The sequence below is a fragment of the Scaptodrosophila lebanonensis genome, unplaced genomic scaffold, assembly GCF_003285725.1.
Source record: "Scaptodrosophila lebanonensis strain 11010-0011.00,11010-0021.00 unplaced genomic scaffold, SlebRS2 tig00000101-arrow-pilon, whole genome shotgun sequence".
Taxonomy (NCBI): Eukaryota; Metazoa; Arthropoda; class Insecta; order Diptera; family Drosophilidae; genus Scaptodrosophila; species Scaptodrosophila lebanonensis.
The window spans coordinates 4318058-4330249 of NW_022060569.1; the positions used below are offsets into that span (position 1 = coordinate 4318058).

Genomic DNA, 12192 nt, shown 5'->3' on the forward strand with positions numbered 1-12192 from the left:
ATGTAAAATGCAGAAGGAAGCATCTCCGACCCCATAAAGTATATATATTCTGACTCAGCATGACGAGAGAAATCGATCTAGACCCGTCCGTCCGTCTGTCCGTCCGTCTGGATGAACGCAAGGATCTCAGAAACTATAAAAGCAAGAATAACCAAAGTTGGCATCCAGATTTTCCTAGGTCCGAGAAAGGACGAGTTTATTTTATTTTTTGGAATTTTCCCCCCCTTCCCCCGCTACAGAATTTCGTCAATAGCGTCCACATTTCAAATGCTACCTGAACCAAACTTTGCACACATAATGTATATGTAATTATCTACTGTTGTTTTTATTCAATTCGGTCAATTCTAAGAAAAGTTATTAGCAAAACAAATTCTCGCCAGTACAACCCCCCCAAACTGCAACAACAAGTTCGCTCTTCTTCTTCCTCTTTTTGCTGCTGCTATGGGCACATATAACTCAGTGACGGAAGTTTACCTGGGTACAGGGTATTACACTGTCGGGCTTGCTCGACTGTAGCGTTCTCTCTTGTTTGTATAAGGCTTTATTCTTTACTCACGATCGTTATCTGTTGCTCTCCAATGCATGCAGTGGTGCTTTACTTCGTGTTCATCTACATTTATATTATTCTGTGTCAAAATAAGAAAACATAAATAATTGGCCAAAAGAAATATATGTAATTTAAATTCAATTTCAAACCACAACTATAAAAGTTTGCCTTTTCCAAATTAAGTTGGCCACGTTGTGCTCGGCAAAAACAATTATGCTTTTTCAGTTACATGTGCCAGGTTAGCTGATCAATACGTCAGTTTATCAATATATTCCAAAAGCACAATAGTAAAAGCTCATTTGCAAATTCTCCTCGTGTTGTATCCGATATAGGTTATACCTCCAAATTGCCACGAGAAATTTATATACATATGTTCATAAATATGGTATCTCAGGAAGGAAAATATTTTCGTTGCCTTGGCACAGGAATAGGCCGATGTAAAAAAGAATGGATAGATGGTTGGATATATGGATAGATGGATAGATGGATGGATGGACCCTAACACAAGAAGATCCATTAAGTTACTATTCTCACTTGATATCTAATAGTTATTTTCTTGTTTTCGACTTAATTTATGGTAATATGCTTTTTTTTATTTCACCACGTGTTTTCTTTTAAATGCAATTTGTTCTCTTGCGGACTTTTTTTTATTATTTCTTTTATTATGTAGCAAAACAACTTGCCTTTTCGTTTGCCAATATCCAATTGATCTAAGTGTTCTCTCTTCGTTCTCTATTAAGGCTTGACCGTAAAACCGTAAGAAGAGATTTGGTAATGAGAGCAAGCTTTTATCAGATAATTACTACCATGCGTTGTAATACATTGACTATCGCAAGTATACATACGCGTAGATGTATAAATTAGTACCAACCGTCACAGGGCAGGTTATTTTGAACTATTTTTAATAATGAGAAATAAACTGAAAAACGATATAAATTGATCTTTATGTTTTACGAAGATCCTTAGCATGAAATTTCTCTACCGAGTTCTTCCAATTCGTAACAGTGGTTACCTATTTTTCGTATGACTTTTGCTTTCATAAATTTTGACGCTAGTTGTGCATTGAATGAATTGACTTTGTTACTTTGAGCAAAATTTCCTCTATAAACATATGCTCCTGGATTAAAAACAATTGCCTTAGCTCTTAAACTGTATGTCTTTTTGTTTGTCTCATATGCTCGCTTTATGTTTTCTACTATCGTATGCCTGATCAACTGCAATTTATCTGATGGGAGAATTTTTTCACCTTCGCTTACAACATTTAATTTTGTTTTCAGTTCATATTCTTTGGCGTGTGTTATCATTGAACTGCCAAATAGAGCAAAATACGGTGAATATCCAATTGCGCTGTAATGAGAAGATCTTAAGGCAAAAGATATTTCGCGTATCTTGGAGTCCCATAAACGCTAATATTTTCCTAAATATGCTCGAATTCCTGATATGATTGACCTGTTTAATCTCTCGGATGCGTTTGCCTGAGGGCTATAGACAGCTGTAAATAGGTGATCAAATTCCGTATTTCTGCATCAGAGATTTAAATTTTATGGATTTTAATTGAACTCCGTTATCGGTTACTACTCGTTCAGGTATACCAAAAACATGAAACATGTGAGTTTCTAAATAATCAATGACAGAAAGTGGAACTTTGTGTGTTGGTCCAAAACTACAAATATGCCTACCTTGCCTTTCTTTGATCTTGGGTATGGGCCAATAAAGTCCATGTATAACCTTTGAAATGGTCGTTCCGACACAACTAAATTTCCCATTGGTGGCTTAAGCGTACTATTTGGTGCTTTTGTTTCTTTACAAATGCTACAATTTGAAACAAATTCTCTAACTTGGTTTGCCATATTCGGCCAATAATAATTGCGACGGCGCCTTTTTAACATCTTATGGATTCCACCATGTGCACAATTAGGAGGTGAATGTGCATTTTGAATTAATTCTAGTGTCATTGCCTCTGGAATCCAAAGCTTCCAACAAAAGGATTCAGTAACCTCATTTCTCAAATAGAATTCATTTCTTTTGTAAATGTAGCCATCCACAATCTTCTTCACATGATTTTTAAGTTCGACATAGGATTGAGATTGGAAATGATGCGACTTAAGATCTATGTCAAAGTGCCAAACTTCATATGCTTCGAGGTTTTCAGTGTTTGATAACCTACATAAGACATCAGGGATAATATTCAAAGAACCTTTTCTATGGTCAATCGTAAAACGAAATTTTTGCAATTTTAATGCCCATCGAGCCAATCTACCATTCAAATCTGTTTGCCTCATTATCCACTTAAGGCTTGTATGGTCTGTAATGACTGTGAATTCTCGACACTCCACATATTCTCGGAATTTCTCGATACTCAAAACTGCGGCAAGGCATTCAAGTTCTGTTACACTGTAATTCTGTTGTGTGCGACTGAGCTTGTGAGAAAAAAACGCTATTCGCCTTTCAATGCTACTTGCGCTAAAACGCCACCTACACCTGTCCTTGAAGCATCACCCTGTATAATGAACGGCTTCTCAAAGTTTGTAGTGATCAACAATGGTGCTGAAGTCAGTTTTCTCTTAATTTCTTCGAAAGACTGTTGTGCTTCGTTTGTCCATTCAAAGGTCTTCGCTTTCTTTGTCAAATGGGTAAGCGGTGCTATTAGCGTGGCGAAATTATCCACGAACCGGCGCTACCAACCTGCACAATCTAAAAACTTTCTAAGCTCTTTCGTAGAACGGGGCGGTGACAAATTTTGTATCGCAGACACCTTAGTAGGGTCAGGTTTGATACAACCGTTGCCGATTATGTAACCGAGGTATGGAACTTCAGGTACACACCAACGACATTTGTCGATGTTCAAGGTCAAACCTGCCTTCTTCAAAAACAAAGCCATCTCTTCTAATAATTGCATGTGAGACTCAAAACTCTCACTAAGCAGCAAAAGATCATCGAGGTATACAAAAACTCGATTCTTAAGTTCTGATTATGATATCCATAAGGCGACACATAGTTTGAGCTGCGTTTGTCAAGCCAAATGGCATAACTTTGAAGCGATAAAGTGTAACAGTAAAGGCCATGAAGTTTCGACTCTTTTCATTGAGGTTGATTTGCCAAAAGGCATGCTTAAGGTCAAGCGTCGAAATAAACTCTGCCTTTGGTAACCTCGATAAAATACCGTTAGGTTGGGGATAAGCATCTTTAATAGTAACAGCATTAACATTTCGTGAATCTAAACATAAGCGAAATTTTTCACCCTTTTGTACAACTGCTATTGGACTACTCCAGGAACATGTTGGTGGTGCTAGTTCTATGACTCCTAAACTAAGCATATTGTCGATTTCTGCGTGAATTTTTCTCTCTATCGGTGGAGACACAGAAAAGTATCTCTGCTTGATCGGTTTTGTACCAGGTTCTATTTCAATTGAATGTTCGAATTAATCCTCGCGCGGAAGTGCTCGAGGTTGGGCTATTTTTATATTTGTAAAAATGTATTGTTAAGGTGCTAATCTGAATGCACGGCTTCAATGCTTTGATTAAAAAAAAAAAAAAAAAAAAAAAAAAAAAATATTTAAATTGAATGTTCGAGCAGTGAAGTCATTCCTAGCCCATTGGTGTTAAAATCCGGAAAAGAAGACGAAGTTCTCGTTTGTCTGTTAGATTGGTTGCAACTTTCAGTTCGCTTACGAATAAAAATTCCAAAAGTCTACACCCAAGTATAAATTTTGTTTTAACTCTGGTATTATATGCAAGCATATGGGCTTAGTTTGCCCTTGAAACGAAATATCTGTAACAATGGATCCAACTACTTTATACATTTTTCCTCCTGCTGTCTAAACTTGAGCATTCACCAAGTGATATTGCCATATCCTTTGCTTAGCACTCCTTTGGCTGCACTTCCGGCTAAACACGATACTGTTGCGCCTGAATCTAATAGCCCTCCACAAGTTTTATCAAATAATTTTACCTTCATAAATGTCCTAATGTCGTTGTTGTCTATTAGTATGGCGTCTAAACAAATTCTATATTTATTTGCATGTTCTTTAACTTTTTTTATAATGCTACGAAAGCGTTTTGTGTTTCGTTTTATTTTTCTAGAAGAAGTTTTACTTAATATTTCTAAATCGTCTCCGAAAATTCTACTTCTTACTCTATTATAATTTTGTAATCTAATGTGATAAGGGATTATTGGATATAAATGATCTTGGTTATGGTTATCATAGAAATCATGGAAAATTTGAAACGTTTTTAAATGATCAGCGTTTTTTAATCTCTTGAGCGGTAGCTGGCTTTGTTGCTGCCGCTCCCCTTCGCGTTTCCCTTACACGTTTCGCAATTTGGTTCAAGTATGTCTGCTGCACCACAACCATAACAAAATATATTTCTAGATGCTAAACAGTCTGCAAACCTGCAGACCGACCTTTTTGCAATTCCAGCAAAAGGCTTCTTTTCTCTCCTTCGTCTTTTTAATAGAACATACTTCATCATCAACTTGGCTTTCTTCTTCAGCAATCTCCACTTCAAGTACTTGTCCTTTAATGTTCTGTTTCACCTTCTGTGTCTTTATGATTTCGTCATGGAATGCTTCTCGTCTCAGAACTACACTTCGCAACTGGCTTATTGAATTTATTTCCAAGTAGAACATCTCTTTTCTTAAATATGGTTTTAAGTTCCGCTTCAAAATTGAAGTCAATTTGCTTTATATAATGGGGTATTGTAATCTATCTGTTAATTTCATTACCGAGTTATAAAAATCGTCAAAACTTTCAGAATGATGTTGCTTACGTTCTCGTATGAGTTCTTGCACAGCATTATCCGACAGAGGATCGTGAAAATATTGCGTTAAGGCACTATAAATATGTTGCCACTTAACTTTGTTAACATTTCGCCCAGATCGCCAAAACCATTCACTTGCTCTACCAGTAAACAAGGTATGAATATGTTCACATAATAATTCGAAATTTCCATCTAAGTTACAAGTATCTTTGGTCAGAGCCGTAACCATGTATATGAATTTCCCTATAGACATTCCTGAATTCGAACCACTAAACTGCAGTTTCCAACTACTAATCAAATTCGCTATTTTCCCACTATCCACTGCCAACGCTTCCATGTACAGCTTGATCGTTTGAAGCACGCGCTGCCTGATCTGACACGACTCTAACAACTTCAGGTGGAGATGAACTTACTCTGGGCCATTCAGATTCCCTTCTTGAGAAAACATTTTCTGCCACACAGGGTCTACCTACGCTCAATTTCGAAATTTGCTGATTCAGTTATGAAATCAACGTACGCATCTGTTCTACAAGTATTTGAACATTCATTCGCCTTTCTAGAGTGTCTGTAATTCTTCGTTCCATTTCGACAGACGGTTGTTGCCAATCGATCACTTCGGGTCGACTAACTGTTTGAGGATTGTTCCTTTCACTATTAGTAGGTTCATTATGTTCCAACATAAAACTTCTATTAGCTTCTTGAGCTTGTTGTCTTTTTTTCTTCTTTTGATGACTTCACAATAAGGGCTGTCCTAACCGTTCTGTGCTAACCTCACTCTGATCAACAACCTCTAGTAAACTATTTCTTGCGACATTACTGTCACATCTTGGCCATGATCTACTAGTATTAAGCCAACTTGTTATACACACATTATGGAAAATATGCTTACAGCGAGTTATCATTATAGGTTTAATCATTAGCATTACTCTTTCACAAGTATTTGTGCAGATACTTTCGTCAACGTCACTCGTCAAAATTTCTGGATTATGTCTAACTGCCATATTGCTTTACTTATAATTTTCAAACTACCACAAACAAAATCTTCAATGTTTCATTTAATATTGCTCAAATAACTCAATCAATAAAGGATATCAACAATATAACATGCATTGGTTTTTTTGCAGCTTCCTAATTATCTCTCAAAAAGATTTAGTGACTTGCACACGAGATCTTTGAGACTCCCAAAACAAACTGTTCTCAGATAAAATTAGTAATATCTCACATTTCAGTCTATGAAAGAGATTTCCTTCGGACAGTTATATTGTGCCATTCACAACTATATCCGCTTTCCAGAAGTTCCCCTCACTCAAAACTAACTGCTAATAGTATTCCTGGGACTAAACAGGTTCACCGAGCGCCAATAAACAGAACGGCTTTATTGCAAGTGCACTGTATGACTAAACCAAAGACACATTGCCAATATGCCAATGTCTATCTAGCTAAATAACATTTCGAGCCTTTCGAACATAGCTTGTATCCCTTCACTCGCCTGTCTTTCTTGTCAAGCCTGTCATGCCTGTCAACCCCCACGTTGGGCGCCACTTTTGTGACAAATCGACAAGGAGGATGTTTTTTCTTGTATACCCGCCCTACCTTGTTATCACATATTTCTAAATATTCCTGCAATAACCCATATGTAAAATCATTTTCAATGCATGTTTGTTTTATAATACCCCCCTTTTTATAAGACCTTACTCAGTGTTCATTTTTAGTACTTTAATTCAACAATTATCATTTCAATCTTTATCAAAGCAGAAGTCATTTGAAGGCATATTATACAAATTTGAATTCAATTAATTATAAGCATTAATAACATTCATATTATCAATTCTTACAGCTGCGATATTAATGTGCAATCGATTTCAAAAACTTATAACATAATTATTTCATTATAATTTCTTTACTTTCATTCTTAATTTGTTAAGCTTGCAACTCCATATTTTAATTGTATTTTCTTTCTAGAAATTTGATTGATATTTTTTATGTTGTTTCAAAATTGGCACAATTATTATATTTTCTGTATAAGGCTTTATTCTTTACTCACGATCGTTGTCTGTTGCTCTCCAATGCATGCAGTGGTGCTTTACTTCGTGTTCATCTACATTTATATTATTCTGTGTCAAAATAAGAAAACATAAATAATTGTCCAAAAGAAATATATGTAATTTAAATTCAATTTCAAACCACAACTATAAAAGTTTGCCTTTTCCAAATTAAGTTGGCCACGTTGTGCTCGGCAAAAACAATTATGCTTTTTCAGTTACATGTGCCAGGTTAGCTGATCAATACGTTAGTTTATCAATATATTCCAAAAGCACAATGGTAAAAGCTCATTTGCAAATTCTCCTCGTGTTGTATCCGAGATAGGTTCAAATTGCCACGAGAAATTTATATACATATGTGCATAAATATGGTATCTCATGAAGGAAAATATTTTCGTTGCCTTGGCACAGGAATAGGCCGATGTAAAAGAGAATGGGTAGATGGTTGGATATATGGATAGATGGATAAATGGATGGATGGACCCTAACACAAGAAGATCCATTAAGTTACTATTTTCACTTGATATCTAATAGTTATTTTCTTGTTTTCAACTTAATTTATGGTAATATAAAAAGGCGCCCCTGGATAGCTACTGAACACCCGTTGAGAGCGAACGAACTTTGTGTACAGCGACATCTAAACCGAGTAATATTTTGATTATGGTATACTGGAACGAGATTTGAAATTACAACCACGAGCTGACATCTGCAGTATTCAGTTACTTCAGTACAAGAGCAAAGTCCTTCGATCGCCAAATGGCACAATATATCCCCCCTACAAAAATCCGAAGCGCGAGCACTCACCTTCGATTACCGCAACACCCGTGTTCCCTATAGCAGGTGGGTCAGAACCCCAAAAACTCTAGGTTACAATTTATTTCCAAGTTGAGAGGTACAGAAGAAGAGTCTATTGCTAATATTAAAAGGGTACTTCGTACAATCAAAGCTGCAATGCAAAGAAACATAAACATAAATGTAAATGCATTGCTTAGACGAGCAGATCCAACTGGTTCAAATTAGAACATGAAAGACAGAGCAAAGCACCAATCGACGAAGCTCCAAAAAACGATGAAACTTGCAATACCAAAAGGTCAAATCAATTACTATAGATGCGGAAAGTAATGCGACGCCGGTATCAACTATCCATAAAAGAATTTCTACAAGTCCTGCGGTGCAAGACTCAAAAAGGAGACAAAGAAGTGAGGAACCGGAAGTCGATTCTTAGACTATATCCCGAAGAAGAGGAAAATAGAAAAATGAAAAATAAGGCAAATTAAACCAAAAACAAGTAAAGAAGCTAAAGTCGGATGTCTCGACTTTGAAGAACTCTGTGCATATGTCCGATAATTATGCATGTATGTGTGTGCTTGAGTGTGTCTGTGTATTGCTCGTGTGCCTGTGCAAAGCAGTAATAACAACAACAGCTGCGGGCACTGCTTGTTTATATACACATATATTGCTATAACTTCCTGTTAAATCGGCCCATGATTATGAAACTTGGCATACGAACTCATAATTACTAACTGGAGGTATTTTCCGAATTTCAATGAAAACTTCCAAGAATTATGGGAGTTATGGAAAATCTGTGATTGCAGTGGAGAGGGGGGATAGAGGGAAAATTTCAAGGGGGGAGTAGGAAGAAAATCAAAAGAATTAAACAAACTTGTTCATTCGGAAGAACAGGCGGACAGACAGACAGACAGACATAGATCGACGCGTCTTGGCATCCTGATCAAGAATATATATACTTAACTATTAATGCCTATGCGCGTATATTCGTGTCTGTGTGAGCATGTTTGCAATCAACCAAAGCACGAGCCTCAACAACAGCTACGGGCAGCGCTGTTGAATCGGTCTATCAAAGTGAAACTTAGCAAACGGACACATAATCACTAACTGGGGGTATTTGGAGCGGAATTCAAAAAAAATTTTTTTTCTGCGTATTCACATAAGGCACCTTGGACTTTAAATTTGATGTCCCTAGGTATTATAGTCTCCGAGATATAGGCGATTATATGAATGGCGTTTCGGAGAAACCCCCACAGGTGGGAAGTGGGGGTGAGGGGAAATCAAAAAAATAAAACAAACTCGTATACCGTACACACATAAGCCGTGTTGGTGCAAAATTTGGTGTGTCAACCTCTTATAGTCTAGGTTTTCATACGGACGGACAGACTGACAGACAGGGCAGACAGGGCTAGACCGACTCGTCTAGTCATGCTGATCAAGAATATATATACTTTGTGGGGTCTGCCACGCCTCCTTCTGCCTGTTACATTTTCAGCTCCCGCAAACCTAATATACTCTTGTACATTTTATGCACAGAGTATAAAAATATCAAACCAGATGAAGGTGAAAGCGACATCCGCTCATTCAGGAAGACCAAAGCTGGAGACACGCTTCTAGAACTGGCCAAAGGAAGTAAAATCCAAAAACTGTGCGATACTATCCGAGGTATGTTGAAAGAGACTGCTGCTGCCAAGGCCCTTAAGCCCGTAGCAAAATGGAGATACGGGATCTAGATAGTCTCACTGAAGAAGAGGAAGTCAAAGCCGATAAGTGACCAAGAAATCTGAGTGCGCTTTTATTACTTTATCGACGAAAAATATAGCCAAAATCCTATGGGAGCAGAGGATAAAAGTGGGGTGGAAGCGATTCCGCGTTAAACCATGTATCGATATCCTGCGATGCTTAAAATGTTTTGGTATTGGTTACTTTCAAAGGGACTGTAAAGCGTCGGATCGGAAAGACCTATTCATGAAATGTGGAGAGAGTGGACTTAAAGTTAAGGATTACCCAAAATAGGCAAGATGCTGTCTGTATGCGCATGTACAAGGAGTACAAGGAGCTGAATCATTTTGTCCGAGTCGGAGAGTATACAATATTCAGCTATTACTTAGCAAGTACAGATCACGATACACCTCTTTGAACACAAACTGGAGAACATAGAGGGTGCCTCATCGCAAATACATAGCGGGTGACTTTAATGCAAAAGCGAAAGAGTAGGGAATGTCAGTTACAAATCGAAGTCGTAAAGTCTTAGACATGACTGCAAGATTGGGCTTCGTAGTGGCAAACGTTGGCTCATTCCCGACATTCAGACGTGACAGATGTGAGGGTACGATCCCTGACATAACTCTGGTATCCGAAACGGCGGCGCATAAAATCGCTGACTGGAAAGTTCTCGACATATTCAACGGTAGTGACCATGAGTATAACGTCGTTACCAAAGCTGTTGCACAATGAAGTCAGAAGTGGAATGTCGATCGACAGGAGAGCAATCAGAGCTCTAAATACTGAAAGCGCCGAAACGAAAGTAATCATAACGATGTCACCCAATCGAATCCGAAGACCAGCAATACAGAAAAGCCACGACAGAACTAAATATTGCAGCGTTAAATGGTGTAACATGATCGACTCTCTCGAAAATCGATTCCGCATTTCCGAGTATTTGATGAGGACGCAGCTACCTTGAAAACCGAAATCTAGTTTTTGAAACGGAAAACGGTGAAAAATGCACCGAAATAACTGCGGCAGTCGCATAGGTTCCAATACTGGGACCTGAGCTCTAGAACATAAGCTACGACAAAATTTTTAGAATTTAAATGCACGATGACCCATTACTAGTTGGATCCGCGGACGACATTGTTGCAATCAGTACCGCGCGAGCTCTCGAGCATGCTCAGCGAAAACTGAATCAGGTAATGCTTGGTGCTAAAGCATTTAGCAGGATTCTTTTAGACTCGAACTGGCAATGCACAAAACAGAGCTGGTGATTGTCACAAGGCGGCAGATACTAATAGAAGTGGAAATCAGGATTAACGAATTATTAATTAATTAAATTAAATATAAAATATTCTACACATGTATACGTAAGTGTTTATGTACAATTTCAATAGAATAAATTTGCATCAGAATCGTGTCTCTGCGTGTATGCGGCACAAAGTTGAACCAAAGCAGCAACAACAACAGGTGCGGGCACAGCTGCACGCAGAGCATGGGCAGCGTGTTTATTTATGGCTATAACTTTCTTCAGAACTGACCTATCACGAAAAAACTTAACATACGGACACATAATCACTAACTGGATGTAAGAACCTAAATTCCAATTTACGGGAGCTGCCTATTACATGCATTCGCACAACACTAGTATACCGTTTTACCCTTTGGGTACAGGGTAAAATAAGCTACAAAACAGTGGTTGATTGAGTTGACGAATCGCCACGAAATTTCACAGGATTACCCATTGGACTATTTTGAATATTGCCACAAAATTTCAACATCGACGAACGGTTTCGGAGTTTATACGGAACATATATACAGATAATATATTCATACGGATAATATATACATACAAACATACATACATACTTTCGTTTTAGTTTATAATTCCATTTCTTTAAATCAGTAGTATTACTTATCCCGCATTGGCTCATAATACTACATATAATATTCCTTTAATAATAAACATCTTACATTTGGGGGCTCAACCGGTCCAATGTGCGCGAAGGGTAAAGAACAGTGGCAGTGGAATTCGGAAAAGTATGTACAGTGACCAATAAATTTATAGTCGATCGCGGAGGTTTGAAAAAGTTCAAAAGTTGTAGGGGCTAAGATTGCTAAAAGTCGAAAAGTTGTGAATTTGTAGAGCCGAAAAAGTGAACAATTGCAATAGTTCAGCCCATCAAGCCGAAAGCAGCATAGTATTCAAGCTTGACCTTGCGTCTCCAAATATATGCAGTTACTCACGAAAATGTACCGTAAGGAATATCGCAAATACATACAATGAGGGGAATGCCGAGAACCAGACGAGCGCCGCATAACGGGACCATAAGCACAAGT

The 12192-nt window shown here is 37.7% G+C and overlaps 1 protein-coding gene across 7 annotated transcripts in view; it reads right to left on the reverse strand.

Moving 5' to 3' along the window:
- LOC115628070 (synaptic vesicle glycoprotein 2C-like) overlaps positions 1-12192 on the reverse strand; it is a 124728-nt gene that overhangs the window by 93765 nt on the left and 18771 nt on the right. The window contains exon 1 of one of the 7 annotated variants that reach the window (XM_030524039.1): positions 7353-7395. The exons of the other annotated variants lie outside the window; for them this stretch is intronic. Coding sequence (XP_030379899.1) covers positions 7353-7380 — 28 coding nt within the window. The 5' untranslated portion in view covers positions 7381-7395. Of the gene's footprint in view, positions 1-7352; positions 7396-12192 lie in introns of those variants that run through there. 7 annotated transcript variants of the gene reach the window in all.